We start from the raw sequence: 24,539 nt of genomic DNA, 5'->3' as shown, positions 1-24,539 counted from the left end.
CTTTGAAGTCATATCAATTGGCCTTTGGGAATATTTATTAGCCATGGTTTAAAGTGACAGCTTTCCATTGGTATGTAACTATTGCGATCAACGCACTTGAAAAATGTTTTGGTTGTGATAGATTTATTCTCCAACTTGTTAGTCAGATCCAAAAACGTAATAGTTGTATTGTGGAGCTCCCATGATAAACTGATATTCTTGGTATTTTTGTTTAAATTGATCAAACATTTGTCAGAGTATTCTGATCCCCTTCCCATATGATGATCAAATCATCATTGAAGCGTTTGTATAGGATTAATTGTCTTGGTGGGTTTTGATATATTGCTTCTTTCTCCCACTGGGCCATGAAGAGATTGGCGACGCTGGGTGCATACTTAGCTTCCCATGGATATACCCTTTATCTGCCTGAAGTATTCCGAGTTGTGCCAAAAATAATTATGTTGGAGACCATATTCAAGTTATTTGAGTAAATATTTATTTTTTTGATATTCAAATCACTCAGATTGTCCATGGCCCACCTGGATGCATTTAATGCCTTGTCTTTATTTATGATGGTATACAACGATGATACATCTGCAGTTGCCAGTGTGTACTCTCGTTCTATTATCATTTGTTCCAAAATCTGAATAAGATGTTTCGTATTTCGCAGATAAGATTGTGTTTTTGTAACAGATTGGATCCCATTTGCTATTGGCCTTCCCGCTGGATTCTACTTATCTTTATGTATTTTTGGTACATGATATATTATAGGTACTCTGCATACACTTGGGGGTAAATATTTACTTTCTTTGTTATTGAGAAATTGTGTCTTACAGCTCCGCTGGATTCCATTCTCTAAATCTTTTTTATACTGTTTGGTTGGATTACCCTTTAGTTTAAGATGTACTACGATCACTTAATTGGTTTGCCTTTTCATCATTATACGCTTGTTTTGACAATACCACAATTCCCCCTCTTTTATCGGCTGGTCTCATAACAATATTTTTCCTTTTCTCAAGGCTATGGTTACCCCTCTTTATTTCTTGAGGATCAGATATTTTCCTAATTTTGAGTTGTTCTAAATCTTGTGTTACTATTCTGTTGAAAACTTCTACGTGGTCTTTATCCCAATTATTGGGGTTAAATAAGTGACCTTTTCTTTAGTTAAGTATGTATTATATTCTCCTGCTCTTCATTGGGTCTGATCTGTTCAGCATATACTTCTTTATATTAAGTTGTCTTAATATAAAGAAATATATGGTCATTATGTGACTATTTTAACTCATTAGTTAATACACATTACCACTGTTCATATATAAATAAATAGTTTCTATATTATAGAACATCATTTAGTTCTTCTGTGAGACTCAATATACGTTTACACACTAATTATCTGTTAAGGGTTGACGCCAGATTCAGCTGTCCTACGGTGATCAGAGCCAGGGAGCCGGGGAGTGAGCGAATAGGACTCTATCGCGGCTGATTCAAATAGGATTACACAGATTGGTGGAATGTCCTCTTTATTTATTTATTTATTTCAGGTTCTTATATAACGCTGTCAATTTACGCAGCGCTTTACATATACATTTCACATTCACATCAGTCCCTGCCCTCAAGGAGCTTACAATCTAAGGTCCCTAACTCACATTCATACATACATATATACATAGTAGGGCCAATTTTATACAGGATCCAATTAACCTACTAGCATGTATTTTGGAGTGTGGGAGTAAATGGGAGTACCCAGAGGAAACCCACGCAGGCACAGGGAGAACATGCAAACTCCAGGCAGGCAGTGTCATGGTTGGGATTCGAACCAGTGACCCTCTTGCTACTAGGTGAAAGTGCTAACCACTACACCACTGTGCCACCAACATTTGCATAAACTGTAAACTCAGTCCACTGAGATAAGAGGAGTGGAAGCTAAAGAGGCTCGTAGGTGAAGCAATTCAGTCTTCCTGTTGCACAAACCCTTTGTGTTGAAGGTGAGCACGCACTGCACACAGAGGTGTTTCAGCAGGTGGAAGGACGTAGCACTAAGCATTTTATATTTATTTGGTTTGAAGAAGCTCTTTAACCTCCCTGGCGGTCTGATTATGTCAGAATTTTTGTGCTAAAAGCAGTACATTGTTTTGCATGGAAATATGTTGTTTTTTATTTTAGGCCTGTAATTCTTAGGAATAACTCACTTAAATCTGTCCAAACAAGAGTCTAGTAGACATCCCAGGTATAAAAAAGTTTGAAACACGTAATCATAAATTATAATATAATAATAATAAATTTCTTTAAATTCTTCATTGTTTTCGAAGCGGAGATATTTCATTATGAGGGTGAATCTGTATTCTAAGAACACAAAAAACAATCAGGGCAGACAGGTGATAAATAAATAGAAAATAAAAACTGAAATGCTTGCTGAACACCGACCCAGGACACAGTGTAAATCCCAGACAGAAATAAATACAAAAAAAGGTGCTGCGAAAATCACATTCCACAGAGATAAATTACAATAGCAGCAACAATTGGAAGATGGATAAAGGAACTGTCCATAAGTATAGATAAAGTCCCAGAAGACCATTAAGGTACATAAATCCACATAAAGTGCTGGAAAACAGGTAACACAGGAACTGTTCAGTGAACATCCCTTTCACCAAAGGCACACGTATGCGGTCACCTCAGTATTTGACCCCTGTATTACCAGCGGGTCAAAAAACGCAAACATTATCAACATTATCAATTAAAGACAACACCAGGATACAGCAAGCCTCCTAAAGTGCAGCCGCTTGAGCATAGACTAAGATTGGTCCAAATTGACAAAAATAGCCACCTAAGTACAAGATGTTTGTCTGGGCCCAGTTTGTCTGCTGTTATGAATCGCGCAGCCAGTTGCAGATCCGAGTCACGGCACCAAAATGAATAGGGAATTTAAATTTCAAGTTCTTCACATTGGAATACTTGTAAGGTGGTCTTTCTAGTCCCAGCTCCTCTTTCCGCATGTGGCTGAGACACAGAGAGGAGCTGCTACTGTGTACAGTGCATGCACGAGTAGTGCACATGCAGGAAGTAGCCAAATGCAGAAGGCTACTTCCTGCATGTGCACTACTCATGTGTGCACTGTACACAGTACAGGTCCTATATCCTGGACTGCAGCTCCACTCCACTCCAATTCAGTCATCACTTGAATGTAGTTTACAATTAAAGTGAAACAGCTGTTGATATCAGAGATCTACTGTTGAGGGAAGGGTCTATTAATGCTGGCTTCTGGGTTCTTTTTTAGCTGTTGGTGTGTTTTGTTGCTAGGGTGGATCTACAGTATTGTTGCGGGGGGTATTTTTATGTGGGGGGTCTATTGTTACTGGGGGTTTCTGTTGAACCTGGAAGTTTATATTGTTGCTGGAGAGATCTATTTGTGCTGGGGAAATCTATTGTTGCTGGGTTGATATATTGTTTCTGGGCATATCTATCACTGCTGCGGGGTCTGTTGTTGCTTGGATTGGTCTGTTGTTGCTGGGGAGAGCTATTGTTGCTGGGGGTGATCTATTGTTGCTGGCTGCAGAGTACCTATTTTACTGCCTTTCATTAGTAAATTCCATACAAACTACTTAGTACCAAAAATACTTGGTTCTGTATTCTTTAAAAGGGGCGGTACTAGGAGGTGGGTGGAATCATGGGACATTGCTAGTAGGTGGGCTCGGGCAGAGACAAGGTGTGACCCAGAAGTGGGGAGTACCTGCACCTATTCTCTGAGAAAAAAAGCCCTGCATAGAACTATTAATTAGCCTGCAAAGTACACCTAAGATATAATGATCTATCCTGTAAATGCTTTAGAGCAGGAATCCTCAAACTACGGATAACTACACATCCCATGAGGCATTGTAAAACTCTGAGATTCACAGACATGACTAGGCATGATGGGAATTGTAGTCCCTGAACATCTGGAGGGCCATAGCTTGAAGACCCCTGCTTTAGAGGAAACGACTGTGAGGGAATAACCCTCAGCACATGGTTTACCAGTACAACTTTGACAAAATATATCATATGAGTATAGGTCTGTGTGTTGGACAACATATAGGAGTGTTGGACTATACAGTAGAAGGAATTAAAATGCCAAAATAATAGGGGAGGCAGGGAAGGAAGGAGGGGGAAATGAGGAGAGAAAGAACGGAAAAAAAGAGACGGGAGAAGGAGAAAAGGAAAGAAGAGCAGGACTAGGTGAGAGAAGAAGGAGGCCTCTAAGCCCTAGCAATGGCACTAGGTTCGGCCGAATTCCGAACTTTTTGCTGAAAAAGTTCGGAATTCGGCAACCAGAACCGACCAAAATGCAATGGGACAGGAAATGGGCTTTTAAAGCCTGTGATTGGCCAGAACCATCAGTAAAAGCCAATTGAGGGGGCAGGAGAATGCTAGGAATGTGATTGGAGTGACTAGGGGGTCCAGAGGCCAATCATTAGTGAATACGCCCCCCAGTATATAAGATAGCCCCCTGCCAAATTCCTAGCATTGTAATACAGGGACATGGAAGAGAGTGGAAGCAGTTCTGTTACTTCTGCTTCAAAGTGTCATTTAGCAATTTTTAGTGTGAGGAAAGGGATATCTAGTGTAGTTAGGGTGCTATTTTCCACTTTAGTTAGCTTTAATGATCTAGTTTCTGTAGGGAAAGTGTTAAGTGCCAGGGTGACCGCAGTGTAGTGTAGGGTTAACTGACTCTGACTGCTATGGCAGGGTGACAAAACCCTTCCATGTCAGGGTGACCGCTATAGAGAAAAGATCGTTTCTCTTAGGTCACTTATAGAACAGCGATATGGCTTCTCGCCGGTCAGCCTGCTTTTTGCTGCAGGCGTTCATAGGGCTTTTTTGAGGACATGTTTGGAGTCAGGCATGACATCTGAACTTCTGTATAGGGGTATATATACACACACATGTCTGTATATATACACCTACACATACATAGGTGTGAAAATAGCAGAACACTATGCTTGCGCTAATGAAATAATTAACAGGCATATGTCTCCGCTCCTATCACACCTATATATGTGTATCTGTATATATACATATAAGTGTGTGTGTATATATACCCCTATACAGAAGTTCAGATGTTTTGCATGCCTCCAAAGACCCCCAAAAAATGCCCAAAAAAACGCCTGCGCCAAAAAAAAAAACGCCCAGGTGTGTTATTGCAGGGGTTTTATTTGGGCATTTTTTGTGGGTCTTTGGAGGCAGACAAAACATCTGAAATTCTGTATAGGGGTATATATATATATACACACACACACTTATATGTATTTTACACATACACATATATAGGTGTGATAGGAGCGGAGACATATTGATGTTAATTATTTCATTAGCGCAAGTATGGTGTTCTGCTACTTTCACACCTATATATGTGTATGTGTATATATACATATATGTGTGTGTGTATATATACCCCTACACAGAAGTTCTGATGTTATGCCTGCCTCCAATAACCCCCAAAAAATGCCCAAAAAAAACGCTTGCTACAAAACCGGCAAGGTGTGAAAATAGCGGAGCCATATCCCTGTTCTATAAGTGTTCTAATACAAACAATCTTTTTTTTTCTGGCTCTGGACATGCTACAGAGCTGAAACTTCACAGGTACACTTTTTAGACCCCCCGGACACTAAATCCAAAGAAATCTCTTTTTTTTTTTTCAATAATTCTTTCAATAATTGGCTCTCTATCAAAAATGACAATTTTTAAGAACTTTTTTTGTGTGATTAATAGTCCCTGGGGCATGACCCAGAACCCTAGGCACTTTTTAGGGGCATTTATTGGGTTTTAGTGCTTCAAAATGGTGTTTTTTTGATTACCGAAGTTCGGGTCCCATTGATTTCAATGGGGTTCTGAAATCCGGGCCGAACTTTTGGGAAGTTTGGGTGTTCTGGTCGAAAAAATGATCTGGGAGAGGGAGAGAAGTGCATGCTATGCGTCCTTGCGGAAGGGTAAATGAAAAAGCGTAGAGAAGAGGCGGTAAACCCTCAACCAAAAGCCAAGCAGGAGCAGGACCACCATCTCCACGCTGGCAGCAGCCTCTGAAACATCTATTACTATATGATGGGTTTGAGTGAGCTATGCAATCCAGGAACCATTACCAACAGAGGAGGACCTCGTAGGCCTCCTCTGTAATGACCGTGTTAAAAGAACATTTGGCTACGGTGGACCAGGCCTTGCTCCAATCCTCTAAGTCTATAGAGGCTGCTATGTCTCACTCCCATTTAGAGATTTATGAGTGAGAGCGAGGCAAGCCCCCTACTGTTAGGGTGGAGTAAGTAGAGGAGAAAATCCCCCCGGGCACCAGGTGAACGGAGATAGAGATGCACAGGTCATTTTCTGGAATGGGAAAAAAGAGTTATGACGGAGGGCAGAAATTTAGTGATGGAATTGCAGGTATCAGTACAATTCCGTTGGGGGCATGCCAAAAGTTTTGCATATGGAAACCCAGGATGGGAAAGTGACAGACCTGAGAGTAGCCATGGACGGGCCACTAGGCAAAAGCTTGGAGTTGTCCAGCCCTAGCAAAAAGAGAGGGTTGTTCAGGAGGGGGAGAAGTGGCAGGAAAAGGGACATTAAGTTACCTGAGAAGCGGACTAAGCCCCAAAGGTGTAAACTACGGGCCATAAGATGACTAAGGGAGGGGGGGCTTGAAATGGGGCTTGAGGTGGGGGGAAGCCATAGAAGGGCCGAGACTGGGACATGGGTGCAATTAGGGATTTCCAGAAGCACCCATAAGATAATAATCGAGGTTGAATGAAGCATTATGAGTTGTGAAAGCTGTGCGGCCAAGTAATAATTGGCCACATTCAGAACACCGAGGCCACCTCTCAAAAAATGTTTTTTTAATATTTTCTACTTATAAGATGTTTCTTAAAAGAAGGTGTTATGGCAGACTACAAGTGATTCTGAACAAGTTCAGATTGCGATTGTCCTAATTAAAAGGCTTCCTCTTGATACTATACAATGAAACAGCCCAGCTTAAAAATCTTTAATGCATTGTTAGGACAGACAGTGTCTAGTTAATAACTGATAATGAGATCTGCCAGCACAGTACAGACAGTGTTCATTACTGCATACACTTCTCTCCAGATCCTTCGTAAACAAATAGATCTAGGTAGGACTTTTCAGTGTTAGAATTAGAAAAGAGCATCTAAAACGGTAAGCCACAGTTTTTAAATATTTTTTAAGTTATGCTATGTGAATGAGAACGTTTAACAAATATAAAATATGTGTTATCCCAGCTGGATTGAAAAAGTGTGGATATGGTTAGGTAACAGCTGTATATATATTTCAGTATCTGGAATCTAAAGTTTTTGTGAACCAAAAACAAGATAATCAAAAGCATTTGGATAAATGTTTTAAGAATGAGTTGTGCAGTCTTTTAGGAATAGTAATATATATGCATTTAGCTACACTGCTCAAAAGAATAAAGGAACACTTTGAAAACACATAAGATCTCAATGGAGAAAAATATCATGCTGGATAGCTATACTGTTATGGACTGGGTAATGTGTTAGGAACGAAAGGATGTCACATCGTTTTGATGGAAATATAAATTATCAACCTACAGAGGACTCAAAGACACCCCAAAGATAAAAGTAAAAAAATTATGCAGCAGGCTAGTCCATTTTGCTGCAATTTCATTGCAGCAACTCAAATTGGTACTCAGTAGTTAGATTGCCCCCACGTGCTTGTATGCATGTCTGACAATGACAATGAGACGACGGAAGAAGTCCTGGGGTATTTCCTCTCAGATCTGGACCAGGCCATCACTGAGCTCCTGAACAGACTGAGGTGCAACTTAGCGGCTTTGGATGGACCGAAACATAATGTCCCAGAGGTGTTCTATTGGATTTAGGTCAGGTAAGCATGTGGCCAATCAATGGAATCAATTCCTTCATCCTCCAGAAAGTAGCTGCATACTCTCACCACAAGAGGGCAGGGATTGTCGTGCACCAGGAGGAACCCAGGACCCACTGCACCACTGCAGAGTCTGACAATGGCTCCAAGGATTTCATCCCGATATCTAATGGCAGTTAGGGTGCCATTGTCTAGCCTGTAGAGGTCTGTGTGTCCCTCCATGGAAATGCTTTCCCAGGCCATCACTTACCCACCACCAAACTGGTCATGCTGAACGATGTTACAGGCAGCATAAAATTCTCCACAGTTTCTCCAGATCCTTTCACGTCTGTCCCGTGCTCAGGGTAAACCTGATCTCATCTGTGAAAAGCACAGGCCGGTAGTGGCGCACCTGCCAATTCTGGTGTTCAATGGCAAATGGCAAATCAAGCTCCATGGTGCCGAACAGTGAGCACAGGACCCACTAAAGGATGTTGGGCCTTCAGGCCACCCTTATGAAGTCTGTTTCTGGTTGTTTGGTCAGAGACATTCACACTAGTAGCCTACTGGAGGTTATTTTGTAGGGCTCTGGCAGTGCTCATCCTTTTCCTCCTTCCACAAAGGAGCAGATACCGGACCTGCTGATGGGTTAAGGACCATTTACGGCCTTGTCCAGCACTCCTAGAGTAAATGCCTGTCTCCTGGGATCTTCTCCATGTTCTTGAGACTGTGCTGGGAGACACAGCAAACCTTCTGGCAATGGCACGTTTTGCCTCATGCTACCAGTAATTTTAGGAACAGCTCGGTTTGTATATCATCTTTACTACATACTGTTCTTTCTGACATTATTACTAGGTTGTTACCTTTGTTTTCAATCAGAATACTCATGTAGCTGTTTTTTTTTAACTGCTGATGCTTTTGTTTGTTAAAACTGCTTAGTAACTGTATTTATTGTTTTTTTCTGCTTTGTAGGCAATGGTTGAGACTGTTAACAATCTCCTCCAACCACAAGCTCAGAATGCATGGCAAGATCTGACTGCAAAGGACCAGCTACGAGCAGCCACTATGCTTCTAGACACAGTTGAAGAAGGAGCTTTTGTGTTGGCTGATAATTTCTTAAAAACAGACATTGTGAGAGAAAACACAGACAATATTCGTAAGTAAAATGTGAATAAAACTGGTTTTATTCATTATGTTTTTCAGAATACTGTATGTTTAGTATGTGTGTGCATATATAATTGTGCACAATTGGCAAGAGATAAACCTTTCATTAGTGTATATGAAATAATTTAAAGAGATCACAGTTCACTTCGTTATCTGCACCTCCAAGGTATTAATTTTTTTTTTCTTTTGTACTATTTTTATTGGGAAAAAATAAATCATATAACAAGATACAATAGAATGCTGTGAGGATAAGGTTTAGGACACTTTACAGGAGCTGGGTTAATTATTGTGACAACATCGTACAGTAGTACAGTACAGTAGTAAAAAATACTTGTACCCAAGATAACACAGTTCAATAGTTCAATTATTAGGTATAGGTTAGAACAGTGGTTCTCAACCAGGGTTCCTCCAGAGGTTGCTTTGGGTTCCTTGAGCAATGAGCAATGAGCAATTTCTGCCTCTCAGATAAGTTCCCCTGACACCATTCATCTTTTTAGCTATCTGGAACAAGGTAATTTTTCCCAATGTCCACAAGTTTAAGGAGCATTCATCCCACTGACCATCACACTAATGTATCATGAGTTGTAAATATGGTAATTTTTAGCAGGGGTTCCCTGAGACCTGAAATTTATTTCAAGGGTTCCTCTGTGTTGAAAAGGTTGAGAAAGGCTGGGTTAGAAGAATACAGATAGGTAAGAACCCTTCAGAGTGACTTTTTAAAAAAAATATTTGTATTTAACCACCTCCCACACGGGCCATAGTACATATACGGCCGGGTGGGAGTCTCGTCCTTCTGAATGGATGTTCCGGAATGTCCTTCAGAAGGAGAGAGATCGCGCCGCCGCGGGCACGCGCAGCGGCGCGATCTCGATGTGCCTGTGTCCCTAGGACACAGAGCAACAAGACTCGGCAGGAGGGCCCTGTGATTGGCCCTCCTGATCACATGACGGCTGTGACCAATCACAGCCGTCATGTAATGTCAATACAGCCGTTGTAACGGCTTCGATCTCTTCTCCTCTTGACAGGTCCTGTCAGTGTGAGGAGAAGGAGAGGATCGATTCTGCAGCCGGAGTGATCAGTGAGTATTTCTAATTACTCACTGATCACAGGGGGGGGGGTCTGTGCTGGTAATCAGATGATTGATTACCAGTGCAGCCCTGGGGGGAGGGGATGCCACCAGGGATGCCCACCCATGACCACCAGGGATGCCCACCATGGCCACCAGGGATGGCAAACAGGGCTCAGAGAGCCTGCCAGTGGTGCCCCCCCATCAGTGCTGCCCACCAATTCCATCTATCAGTGCTGCCCACCAGTGCCCATTATTGCCCACCAGTGCTGCCTATCGGTGCCCATCAGTGCCCCCCATCAGTGCTGATCAGTGCCGCCCATCAGTGCCACCCATCAGTGCCGCCTATCAGTGCCCATCAGTGCCGCCTATCAGTGCCCATCAGTGCTGCCTATCAGTGCCCATCAGCGCTGCCTATCAATGCCCACCAATGCTGCATATCAGTGCTATCTATCAGTGCCACATATCAGTGCTGCATATAAGTGCTGCATATCAGTGCTACCTATCAGTGCTGCATATCAGTGCCACCCCATCAGTGCCACCCCATCAGTGTCTCCTCATCAGTGCCTGTCAGTGCAGCGTCATCAGTGCTCATCAGTGCAGGAAAAAAACGTATCTATTTACAAAATGTTATAACCTAAACAAAAAAACTTGTTTTTTTTTTCAAACTTTTCGGTCTTTTTTTATTTGTGCACCAAAAAAGAAAAAACCTGGCGGTGAACAAATACCACCAAAAGAAAGCTCTATTTGTGGGGAAAAAATGACATAAATTTGGTTTAGGTACAGTGTTGCATGACTGCGCAATTGTCATTCAAAATGCAACAGCGCTAAAAGCTGAAAATTGGTCTGGGAAGGAAGGGGGTTTAAGTGCCCAGTATTGAGGTGGTTAAACGTTACAGTACACAAAGATAATAGACAAGGGTTAGCATTGCTTCATGCTATTGTAAATTATGATGTAATCAGCACAGTGCTACAAGGTGTCATTTTCCATTGCCTGGGAATCAGCACCTTACTTGACAGGAATAACAATCAGAGAACCCCTTACAAATTGTGGGAAGTGGACCCAGTAATATAAAGTGCAGGACAATTTCAGGGGAAGGTTGGAGGGGGACTCCTAATAAATGCGTGTAGATTTGAAATATGGTTATCCAGAAGATACGGATAGTACTGCATGGTAAAATGGAGCATGCCAGGAACAGTGCCAGTGGCCAGGAGTGTCTGGTGGAGCGTACCAGGATCAATGTCAATAGCCAGGAGTGACAAATGGATAATGCTAGGTACAGTGCCAGCAGCTTGGAGTAACAGAAGAGGTGCACCAGGAACAATGTGAGCAGCTAAGAGCAACAGATGGAGCATTCTTGAAGCTGTGGCTATGGACTGTATATGAACCAGGTGGTGGCAGAGGCAAAGGGAGGTTTAAAACCGACTTGGGGAACATGGGGGGCTTGATGTTATGTGGACAAGAACACTAAGACAGGCTTGGAAAACGTGGGGGTTCAGCATCATGCGGACACATATTGTATGAGCTTCTGCCAATAGAGTGTGTGTTCTGGCCCTTTTAATGATGTAGGTGATTGATGCGGATATGCCTGAAAGTAAGGTAAGTAGTCACTGCAGTATCCTCCCCCCGAACACCCTTTATGAGGTCTCCACGCATATTTGGGGCCGGATGTCAAAGGGAACCATTGATTGAAGTATCAAATAGGATGTTTGGCAAAGATATCAGAGGCCAGGACCCAGGAACATTCTTCTAGACCAAAGCCCTTCCAATTGATTAATACAAATTGGATTCCAGGATGCTAAGGATCTCAAATTCTTCCGATGCTTTGGTAAAAGGACGGGATAGCCAGTCAGATCTGGAAAATTGATTACGTACCAGAGGTTTTAATAACAAAACATGACAAAAATTTGGAATGCGAAGGAAAGATTCTATATAAGGTTCGATAAAGTGAGAGGTGAGCTTAAGGGAGGGAACTTTGAGGTTGGAATTTTTCATAACAAACATTGTCACTGAGATTAAACTAGAATCAAATGCATGGTTTCATTATAGATAGAGAAGGGGTGCGTTGAAACCCCTGATGGTTTTTTTTTTGTTTTTTTTTTTGCAGGCTGTGTCTCATTGGGGAGATTTTCCTTTACTTCCTATCCCATAGCAAATACAGGTAGTGAAAGGAAACCGTTAAAGTGAGGAAACACCTGGTTGTCACCAGTTACTAAAACTAGTATTTCCATTGTAAGATTTACCCTCCTGTTCTGGTGACAACCCAAAATTTGGGATTTTATTTCACTTTCAGTGATATTAGTGATGTTGAGTGACCCAGGTCAGGGAGTCAGACTTAATACCAAATGAAGTTCGAAAAGTAACAGCAACTATTTCAGAAGTGGTCTGAAAAGGGAGAGAAACTTTAAGACGCTTCCCCAAAATCATGAAGAAAGGACTCATCCAAGAACTAAAATTAGAATATTTTTTAAGAATGAATTGTGTCCAAAGAAGTGGCTGTACCAAATCATCATGGTGTGACAAAGGCATACAGGAATTGCTCCTAGGCCAAGTTGGCAGTTCAACTGAGGATAATATGAAGATGACAAGTTCAAAGTAACGCTAAAGGCTTTATACACAACCTTACAACAGAAACAATTGAATACAGGGCCGTAGATCTTTTTTTTTTTTTCTGTGGGGGGAGGTGGATTTTTACTGCTCCCCAACTGTTCTCCCTCAAGCTCCAAAGCCAGCAGATGGGACAAAAGTTATACAGGCTGTTGCACTCAGTAGGTAGTAGCACTTATCAAATGTGACCCATCACCATGCAGTTATAGTGCAGATTTTTAGGGGTTGAAACAGGTGGTGAGGAGACTGCGAGTCAGGCATTCTCTAAAACATCAGTGCCTAACCTTACAAATGCATTTCTGGAAGAATGGTCAAACATTCCTATAGAAACATTCCTAAACCTTGTGGACAACCTTCTCAGAAGAGTTGAAGCTGTTATAGCTGCAATGGGTGGGCCAACTCAATATTAAACCCTATGGACTAAGACTGGGATGCCATTAAAGTTCATGTGCGTATAAAGACAGGCATCCCAATATTTTTGGTAATATAACGTATATGGATTGCAAGTGTAGGGCTGGCCATACATAGATGCTTTTTTTTTTCTTTTGATCAGCCAGTGGGCTGATCAAAAAAAACAAACTTATTTCCGCATCCAGTTTTTTTTGTTTAATCATCGACCAGATAGCCAGCTTTGGAGCGGGACTCAATCAGCCGCTGATTGAATGCTAATTTTCTAACATTACCATTAGACAAAAATTAACCATTAAATTAACGTCTGTCAATGGGACAGGGTGTATAAGAATCAAAATTTGGCTGGTCCCTGCTGAACTGGTTGAATTTTGATCCATCTATGGCACTACATGTTGTATATAAGGCTCAATTCACAAAGCTGGCACACCAGGATAAGAATTCTGGTTTAACCAGTTGCCGACCGCCCACCGCAGATTAAACCGCTGCTCAAACCACACATGTGAGGTATCGCCACGATCGCCAGAGAGATAGCAATAAAAAAAGAGCTACTCTCTAACTCTAAACTGGTAACCGTTAAACATTTTTAAATCATCGCCTATGGAGAACATTTTTAAATCATCGCCTATGGAGATTTTTATTGACTGTAGTTTGTCACAACTACGCGGGTGTGCGCAATTTTAAACCGTAACATGTTGGGTATCTATTTACTCAGCGTTACATCATCTTTCACCATATACAAAACAATGGGCTAACTTTTGAAAGACCACTGCGCAAATACCGCGTGACAAAAAATATTGCAATGACTGCCATTTTATTCTCCAGAGTCTTTGCTAAAAATATATATATATATAATGTTTGGGGGTTCTAAGTAGTTTTCTAGCAAAAAAATACTGATTTTAACTTGTAAACAACAATTTAATGTCACTGGTCCCCAAAAAGTGTAAAAAATGTCAGTTAGGGGTCCGATCTGTCCGCCGCAATGTCGCAGTCCTGCTAATAATCGCAGATCACCACAATTACTAATAAATAAAAAAAAATAAATAAAAAGTCAAAAAATCTATCCTGTAGTTTGCAAACGCTATAACTTTTGCGCAAACCAATTAAAATACGCTTTTTGGGATTTTTTTTTTTACCACAAATATGTAGCAGAATACAAATTGGCCTAAACTGATAAAAAAAATTAGATTTTTTTAAATTTTTTATTGGGAATGTTTTATAGCCGAAAGTAAAAAATATTGTGTTTTTTTCAAAATGTGTCAAATAGAACTAAAATTTCGTTCAAAAGTTTTCCATTCCTGAATAGCTTTGAAGTTCCCTTTAGGAACTAAGACATGAAGGTCTTCCATAGTGTGGTCATGAGAAATAATGTCCCACAGGCATGCAGAAACTATCTTCCTTATGTTCCTTGATGGTGTGTCTGTGTAAATGCATTCTTGTTTGCAACTTCTGTCCTGTTTCCCCAAAATAAGATCCTTTGCTACATTTATTGCATTGGATGAGGTGCACAGCATTATTGGAGGTGCGGCTGTATGGTCCTGTAATATTTTAGGTCCCTTTTGAGTGTGACACTTTTTGATAGATTTATTTGATTGCACAGTTTGCAGCATTTTTTGTTGCAGGGTTTGCTTCCATTATTTGTAAACTCATAATCAGAATGCAGTTTCCTGTTGATTCGTTTATGTCAGAGGTTGGGGGGTTGTCGGAAAGCCAGTATTGGGGGTTGTTGGAATATTTCTTTCAGATTTTTATCCTCTGTTAGGATGGGTTGTAAATCTTTGATTATCTTTCATATCCCTTCTAGTGCAGGATTGTATGTGGTTACTAGATGTACACTGTTATTTGTTTTTTTCTCTTTGTATTGAAATAGATCTTCTCTTTGGTTTTTAAGGCCATGTTATGCTGGTATTGACTGGTTTGTCCTTGTAACCTTGTCCTTTCTTAAGGAAGAAGTCTGCTAGTACTCTGAGATGTTTATTTCTGTTTTTTGCGTATGAACATATTCGGTGGTATCTGATGGTCTGGCTGTGTATCATGCCTGTTTAGTGTGTTAGGGTGGGGGGGTGTCACGGAACCATGAACCAAACGTACAACAACAGATAAGTGAAAATAAGAAGGCTTTATTGAAAATCAAGCTGTAAAGCAAAAGTCCAAACGGATGGCGAAACCAAGGCAGAGTCCTTGCGAAGCCAGAGGTCAGGAACCAGGAGGGTAGTCAGACGAAGCCGGGATCAGGAACCAGCAGGGTAGACAGACGAAGCCAGGATCAGGAACCAGCAGGGTAGACAGACGAAGCCAGGATCAGGAACCAAAAGCAGCAGCAGTCTTAGAAGCATGTGAACACAGGAGGACCAAGCAAGGAACTGAAGCCACAGACCTCCTATATATATGAGCTAGGCATCCAGCTCCTCCCAGTGGGAAGGAGGAGCCGCAGAGTAGGAGGCTACAAGAAACCCAGAAACCAAGATGGCCGCCAGCACATGTCAAACGAAGGAGAACAGCAAGAAGGTAAGACCATGACAGTACCTCCCCCTCAAGGGCCCCTCCTCCGCGGAGTAAAGAACGGTTTCTGAGGGAAGCGTGCGTGGAAGGCACGGAGCAAGGCAGGAGCATGGACATCTGCGGAGGGAACCCAGGAACGCTCCTCTGGACCATAACCACGCCAATGAACCAAAAACTGCACCCGACCGCGGACCAGGCGTGAGTCCAGGATATTGCTCACCTCATACTCCTCACGATTGCCCACTTGGACCGGACGAGGCCGAGGAACCGAGGAAGTGAAACGATTACACACCAGTGGCTTCAACAGGGAGACATGAAACACGTTGGAGATCCGCATGCCAGGAGGAAGCGCAAGGGCATAGGCTACCGGGTTTACCTCGGAAGGGACCAACAAAGCGAGGCGCCAGCTTGGGAGTGGGCACTCGAAGGTTGAGGTTGCGGGTGGACAACCATACACGGTCTCCGGCCTGGTAGGAAGGAGCAGGCGCTCGTCTGCGATCAGCCTGGAGTCTCTGGCGCTGCGCAGAGACCTCAAGGGACTTCTGGATCTGTACCCAAGAAGCACGTAGGACGGAAAGGTGATCCTCCACAGCCGGAATATCCTGGGGAGAGAATACCTCCGGTAACACGGCAGGTTGGAACCCATAATTGGCCATGAAGGGAGACGTCCCAGAGGAAGAGTTCACCGCCGTGTTCCTGGCAAACTCAGCCCAAGGCAGGAGGTCAACCCAATTGTCTTGGTGATCGGAGACATAGCAACGAAGGAATTGCTCCAAGGCCTGATTGGATCGTTCTGCGGCCCCATTGGACTGAGGGTGGTAGGCCGAGGAGAAGGAGAGATGAATCCCCAACTGGGAGCAAAAGGCGCGCCAGAACCTGGACACAAACTGACTCCCCCGATCCGACACAATCTCCTTGGGCAAACCGTGCAACCGGAAGACCTCCCTGGCAAAAATCGTGGCCAACTCCTGTGCAGAGGGTAACTTCTTGAGAGGAACACAGTGGCACATTTTGGAAAACCGATCCACAATCATGAGAATGACCGTATGACCTCGGGACGCAGGGAGGTCCACAATGAAATCCATCCCCAGGTGTGACCATGGGCGCTCCCCGGTGGCTATGGGTTGCAGAAGGCCCAACGGAAGGTGCCGAGGGGACTTACTCTGGGCACAAACGGAGCATGCCGCTACATATGCGGCGATGTCGGAACGTAGGGAAGGCCACCAGAACAGACGTGAAACAGCCCAGGACAGCTGATTCTTTCCAGGATGCCACGCGGTCTTGGAGTTATGGTAGGTTCGCAACAACCGAGTGCGCAACTCCTCAGGCACAAAACATCTGCCGTTGGGTCTCCCAGAGGGAGCACCAGATTGAGCCGCCAAAATCTGCTCACCCAGGGGAGAGGTCAGGCTGGTGCGAATGGCGGCCAGGATCTGATTCGGAGGTATGACCGAAGTCGGAATCGACTCCTCCCTGGACAGGTCGGAGTACTGCCGTGATAAGGCATCCGCCCTGATGTTCTTGGAACCGGGTAGGTAGGAGAACACGTAATTAAAACGTGACAAGAACAGAGGCCATCTGGCCTGACGTGGTGTCAATCTCTTGGCCTCAGAAAGGTAGGTCAGATTCTAGTGGTCCGTCAGGATGAGGACCGGAACCACCGAACCCTCGAGCAAGTGCCTCCATTTTTTAAGGGCCTGCACGATGGCCAATAACTCCCTGTCACCAATCTGATAGTTGCACTCCGCGGAAGACAGTTTCCGGGAGTAAAACCCACAAGGAAGCAGAGGACCCTCTGGTGTTCTACGCTGAGACAGAAGGGCGCCTACTCCCGTCTCAGACGCGTCCACCTCGAGGACAAAGGGCAACCCAGGGTTGGGATGCGACAGAATCGGAGCCGACACAAAGGCGGACTTTAGAGCCTCAAAAGCTCGGATGGCCTCGAGCGGCCAGACCTGGGAATTACTGCCCTTCCTGGTCAGATCCGTGAGAGGCTTGGCTAGCATGGAAAAGTCCCTGATGAACTTCCGATAATAATTGGCGAAGCCCAAAAAGCGCTGCAGGGAGCGAAGACCACTGGGCTGGGGCCACTGTAAGACAGCCGAAACCGTCTCAGGATCCATGGAGAACCCCTCAGCGGAAATGATGTAACCTAAGAAGGTTACCTGGGATCGGTGAAATTCGCATTTCTCAAGCTTACCGAACAGCTTGTTCTCTCGTAACCGTTGCAACACTCGTCTGACATCCAGAATGTGGGTCTCCATGGATTCAGAATATACCAAGATGTCATCCAAATAGACCACCACACACTGCTGCAACAGGTCACGGAAAACATCGTTGATGAATTCCTGAAAGACTGCGGGCGCATTGCACAAACCAAAGGGCATAACCAAGGATTCATAATGACCGGTCCTGGTGTTAAACGCGGTCTTCCACTCATCGCCCGCCTTGATCCTTAGGAGGTTATATGCCGCCCTCAGGTCGAGTTTGGTAAAGACCGTGGCCCCTTTAAGGCGATCGAACAGCTCGGAAATCAAGGGTATCGGGTAAGCGTTCTTGATCGTGATGCGATTGAGACCCCTGTAATCGATGCAAGGCCTCAACTCACCGCCCTTCTTTTTCACAAAGAAAAATCCAGCCCCTGCCGGGGACGAGGATTTGCGAATGTGTCCGCGTGAAAGCGCCTCCTTCACATACTCCTCCATGGCCTTATTCTCCGCTACCGACAGTGGATAGACCTTGCCACGAGGAGGAACGGCACCAGGTTGTAACTCGATGGCACAATCGTATGGGCGGTGCGGAGGTAGGGCAACCGCGCGCACCTTATCGAATACATCCCGGTACTCCTCGTATTCAGGAGGCAACAGAGAGCCCGAGGAAGTACACAGCAACTTGACAGGCCCATGGATGCAACTAGCCCCACACTGTGGTGACCACGAGAGGATCTCGGCCGATCTCCAATCGAAAGTCGGATTATGCTTCTGGAGCCAGGGGTACCCCAAGACCACCGAGTAGTGTGGAGACAAAATAACCTGGAAGCAGACCGACTCTCTGTGAACGGCACCAATGGCTATCCCCACTGGAAGGGTCTCATGAGTCACGTGTGGCGGCAGAAGGGGTCTGCCGTCTATCGCCTCAAGAGCCAGTGGAGAACCTCGGGCCTGCAGAGGAATGGAATTGGCGGCAGCGAACACACTATCAATGAACAAACCACCAGCACCAGAGTCCACCAACGCCTGGGTCGTCACTGAGCCCCCGACCCAGGAGAGGACAACAGTGATCAGTGGTTTGTCAACACGGGAAACCGGGGACGAGGAGACTCCACCCAAGATCTGCCCCCGACAGGATCTCAGGTGCGAGCGTTTCCCGGACGGTTCGGACATGCCAACCGAAAATGCCCACCGAGACCACAGTACATGCATCGGACCTCGCGTCTCCGGAGTACCCTCTCCCCCTCGGACAGGCGAGCAAAGCCCAGCTGCATGGGTTCATCCCCAGCCAAGTCATCCCCAGGAGGCGTGGGAGGAGAGGGAGGCACGGGTGGGACAGCAAAGGTAGGCGCCAATCTGTTAGGAGGCCTCCGCAGACTCTCCTTAAAGGAAGGTCTCTCCCTGAGTCTGGTGTCAATCAAAATCAGGAAAGAAATAAGAGACTCGAGCTCCACTGGTAGGTCCTTAGCTGCAACCTCATCCTTCAAGGCATCCGAGAGACCATGAGAGAAAGCAGCGACCAGAGCCTCATTATTCCAGCCCACCTCTGCTGCCAGGGTACGAAACTCAATGGCGTATTCAGCTACGGATCGTGAACCCTGTCTGATGGACATAAGGAGCTTCGCAGCAGAGGCAGCACGAGCCGGCACATCGAATACCCTCCGAAGAGAAGCAACAAAACCGGAAAACTCGGCAACCACCGGATTGTTGTTCTCCCATAAAGGGCTGGCCCAGGCCAAGGCCTTGTCCGAGAGCAGCGAAATTAAGAAGCCCACCTTTGATCTCTCAGTAGGAAAGGCATGTGGCAGCAACTCGAAATAAATGCCCACCTGGTTAAGGAAACCTCGGCACTGAGTTGGCTCTCCCCCAAAGCGCTGTGGAAGGGGGGCAGAACCGGTCATACCCCGAAACACCGCAGGCGCAACAACAGGTGTCGGGGTAGACTCTGGCGCAACAACCGGAGCGGCAGTAGGAGCGGGCCCAGGAGCGACAACCGACCCATCGGCAGCGGGAGCGAAATGAGCCGTGCGTTCAAGCAGGGTTTGCAACGCCACGGCGAACCGACCCAACAGGTGATCCTGCTGATCAAGTCTGGCAACCAGCGTGGGTAGCGTGGGTAGCGAGGATGGCCCTGTACCGTCAGAATTCATGGCTTGGTCCTAATGTCACGGAACCATGAACCAAACGTACAACAACAGATAAGTGAAAATAAGAAGGCTTTATTGAAAATCAAGCTGTAAAGCAAAAGTCCAAACGAGGCAGAGTCCTTGCGAAGCCAGAGGTCAGGAACCAGGAGGGTAGTCAGACGAAGCCGGGATCAGGAACCAGCAGGGTAGACAGACGAAGCCAGGATCAGGAACCAGCAGGGTAGACAGACGAAGCCAGGATCAGGAACCAGAAGCAGCAGCAGTCTTAGAAGCATGTGAACACAGGAGGACCAAGCAAGGAACTGAAGCCACAGACCTCCTATATATATGAGCTAGGCATCCAGCTCCTCCCAGTGGGAAGGAGGAGCCGCAGAGTAGGAGGCTACAAGAAACCCAGAAACCAAGATGGCCGCCAGCACATGTCAAACGAAGGAGAACAGCAAGAAGGTAAGACCATGACAGGGGGTGAACTGAAACTATGTAGATAGTTTCATCTGTCAGTGGGTTTCCTGTATATTGAGGTGTGCAGCTTGTCATCTCTGATGTGTACAGTAGTGTCTAGGAATTTGACATGCTTGATTGATGGGTTAAAGGTGTTGATCAATGAATAAAATTGTTTTCGATTTTCTTCACCTTCTGCCTATATGATAAAAATATAATCAATATAGCAATAATATCTGTATGGCTTTTGTTGTTCAGGAATTTGTCCTCCAGGTCAGCCATAAATACATTTGCATACTATGGTGCCATTTTACCTCCCATAGCAGTTCCCATAAACTGAAGGTAGATGTCACTATTGAAAGCATAGTAGTTGTGTGTAAGAATTAATTCAATGAGCTGTTTAACTCAGCGCTGTTTTTAAGTTACCAAGGAGTGCAGCAATATTCCAAATTTTTGCATGTCTCAGACACTTTTAGAGTTAGCTGTCCATAAATCCTGTGGGGATGCATTCTAAGAATTGCACTTACTTGTAAGTAAAAGATTTGTGTAAAGTTTTTGGCCATAAAGTCACTGGAGAACAGCATAGACATGACGACGATGGGACTAAGGATCAGAAGAGAACATCCAAATATACCACCATCTCTAAAGATGTCATTAACAAGATGCTGAAAGACTGCCAGGGCATTGCACAGCCCAAAGGCCATCACCAGATATTGATAGTGTACAAATCTGGTATTAAAGTCGGTTTTTGATTCTTCTCTAGCACGGATTCTGATGAGACTGTAAGTCGCTCTAAGGCTGAGTTTGAAAAAAATGTTGGTCACACAGAGACAGTTAAAGAGTTCCCGATGAGTGCATGAGGGGTTACACAATTTTTATAGTAATAGACTGTAGTCAGTGCAAGAAATGAGGAGGGGTGGATAAATCCTTTATTAAAGTGGTTGTAAAACCTTTTTTTTTTTAATTAAAAAGAAGTTATACTTAAAGTGCCTTGCGAAAGTATTCGGCCCCCTTGAACTTTGCAAACTTTTGCCACATTTCAGGCTTCAAACATAAAGATATAAAACTGTAATTTTTTGTGAAGAATCAACAAGTGGGACATAATCATGAAGTGGAACGAAATTTATTGGATATTTCAAACTTTGTTAACAAATAAAAAACTGAAAAATTGGGCGTGCAAAATTATTCAGCCCCTTTACTTTCAGTGCAGCAAACTCTCTCCAGAAGTTCAGTGAGGATCTCTGAATGATCCAGTGTTGACCTAAATGACTAATGATGATAAATAGAATCCACCTGTGTGTAATCAAGTCTCCGTATAAATGCCTCTGCACTGTGATAGTCTCAGAGGTCCGTTTAAAGCGCAGAGAGCATCATTAAGAACAAGGAACACACCAGGCAGGTCCGAGATAATGTTGTGGAGAAGTTTAAAGCCGGATTTGGATACAAAAAGATTTCCCAAGCTTTAAACATCCCAAGGAGCACTGTGCAAGCGATAATATTGAAATGGAAGGAGTATCAGACCACTGCAAATCTACGAAGACCTGGCCGTCCCTCTAAACTTTCAGCTCATACAAGGAGAAGACTGATCAGAGATGCAGACAATAGGCCCATGATCACTCTGGATGAACTGCAGAGATCTACAGCTGAGGTGGGAGACTCTGTCCATAGGACAACAATCAGTCGTATACTGCACAAATCTGGCCTTTATGGAAGAGTGGCAAGAAGAAAGCCATTTCTTAAAGATATCCATAAAAAGTGTAGTTTAAAGTTTGCCACAAGCCACCTGGGAGACACACCAAACATGTGGAAGAAGGTGCTCTGGTCAGATGAAACCAAAATCTAACTTTTTGGCAACAATGCAAAACGTTATGTTTGGCGTAAAAGCAACACAGCTCATCACCCTGAACACACCATCCCCACTGTCAAACATGGTGGTGGCAGCATCATGGTTTGGGCCTGCTTTTCTTCAGCAGGGACAGGGAAGATGGTTAAAATTGATGGGAAGATGGATAGAGCCAAATACAGGACCATTCTGGAAGAAAACCTGATGGAGTCTGCAAAAGACCTTAGACTGGGACAGAGATTTGTCTTCCAACAAGACAATGATCCAAAACATAAAGCAAAATCTACAATGGAATGGTTCACAAATAAACATATCCAGGTGTTAGAATGGCCAAGTCAAAGTCCAGACCTGAATCCAATCGAGAATCTGTGGAAAGAACTGAAAACTGCTGTTCACAAACGCTCTGCATCCAACCTCACTGAGCTCGAGCTGTTTTGCAAGGAGGAATGGGCAAAAATTTCAGTCTCTCGATGTGTAAAACTGATAGAGACATACCCCAAGCGACTTACAGCTGTAATCGCAGCAAAAGGTGGCGCTACAAAGTATTAACTTAAGAGGGCTGAATAATTTTGCACGCCCAATTTTTCAGTTTTTTATTTGTTAAAAAAGTTTGAAATATCCAATAACTTTCGTTCCACTTCATGATTGTGTCCCACTTGTTGTTGATTCTTCACAAAAAATTACAGTTTTATATCTTTATGTTTGAAGCCTCAAGTGTGGCAAAAGGTCGAAAAGTTCAAGGGGGCCGAATACTTTTGCAAAGCACTGTACCTGCTCTGGGCATTGGTATGGCACAGAGCTGACTCTTACCTCTTCTTCTGGAGTCCCCTGCCAGCACCGTCCATTCCTCCTATCTTATGGGTGCCTCCTCAGCAAGCCATGTGCTGAGGGGGCACCAATGATGGCTTGCTTTGCAGCTTGTCTGTGTGCATCTATAGACACAAGCAGTGTAACTTAGTCACGCCCCCCCCCCGCATGGCACTTTCTGGGAATTGGGTTAGGTTAAAAGAATATTGATGATTTTTGAAGTAGAAAAGACATAAAATAAAGGCTGGTAAAGTGAATAGTTTATGTTATTCGTAATTATTATAATTTTTGAAAATGTTTTTTTGTCATTATGCATACGGTTCGTTTTTTTATTGATGATTTTTTAAATATAACACCTAATATGCTACTGCCACACATTGTGTATAAATACAGTATATGAGGTATCAAAGAGGGCTAAGTGATAAGGTTACTTGGTATGATTTTGAGTTAGCCATGCCATTAATTTGTAGGACTTTGAGAAGATCCCCAATCAATGTACAAATGATTGCTTTCACCTACCATTTAGTAAATGCTTGGTTTTCACTTTATTCTCATGTGGAATTAATGTCTTACTTTTAATGTTGTTTTTCTGTTTATTCATTAGAACTTGAAGTTGCAAGACTAAGTACAGATGTGAATTTAGAAGATCTTAAATTCCCACAGAATATAGGACATAGCAGCTCTATTCAGCTGTCATCAAATACACTAAGACAAAATGGTCGGAATGGTAAGTAGATAGTGCTTCGTTATCTAGAATAACAAGTGTATGAATGATTCATTCTTTATAAAGTGATGCAAATTCAGTATTTGGTATTTGTATTTTTGTACTTTTTAAAGGAACTCTATATTTTTGTCTATTGTGTTAGATTCCGGATTTTATTTAAATATATTTATTTCAATAATTGAATTATTAAATTAATTACAGTAAAAATATATTTTTCCAATTTATTTTACTTATTTCGTTTTTTTTTCCGACTGTTCAGCATCTTAATTTCTCTATCGTTCATCGACAGAAGTAGCTCCATATCTTCTTAGACCATTGGGTTATGCTCATCCATTCAGGAATAGGACCTAGCTCCCTGCTGGGACATCGGTCTAAGCTATAATAGGGAAATCTGTTATTTTGTGATTTTTATTTTTTCACTAGTTAGAGTTCCTGGATAACTAAAAGCAACAGCCGGCTGTGGTTTCGGACTGGATATTCTAGATCCTTATGGTCTCCCAGCCTGGCCGAGAGCAGGTTATATTCCAGAACTAGGCCTCGCCATGACAGAGCCCCGATGGATGGGGACGAGCCTGCGAGTGGACAAGTCTCCCAGGGACATGATCGACCTGGAACGCCCTGAGTCGCAGCGTACCCCCTGGCTGTCAGCACCCCCACCCCGGGTGGGAGGTGGTCTGTGCAGGGTGGGTACCGTGGTATGGTGAGAAAACTGTCCCCCCAATCCTCTGGCGATCTCGTGGGTGGACATGGGCCCCCTCCCTGAAATAGTCGGACCCTCTGGGGTTCCCG

The 24,539-nt window shown here is 43.9% G+C and overlaps 1 protein-coding gene across 2 annotated transcripts in view; it reads left to right on the top strand.

The window, feature by feature from the left end:
* The window catches only part of ADGRL3 (adhesion G protein-coupled receptor L3), a 1,148,837-nt gene that overhangs the window by 634,332 nt on the left and 489,966 nt on the right, over positions 1–24,539 (top strand). For both annotated transcript variants that reach the window (XM_082254905.1, XM_082254904.1), the window contains 2 exons: positions 8,803–8,986; positions 23,631–23,753. In XM_082254905.1, the coding sequence (XP_082111031.1) occupies positions 8,803–8,986; positions 23,631–23,753 (307 nt within the window). The remainder of the gene's footprint in view (positions 1–8,802; positions 8,987–23,630; positions 23,754–24,539) is intronic.

Source organism: Pelophylax lessonae, assembly GCF_965119305.1.
Source record: "Pelophylax lessonae genome assembly, chromosome: 1".
NCBI lineage: Eukaryota > Metazoa > Chordata > Amphibia > Anura > Ranidae > Pelophylax > Pelophylax lessonae.
Note: the sequence above shows the minus strand (reverse complement) of the source record. Positions and strands in the feature narration are given on the sequence as shown.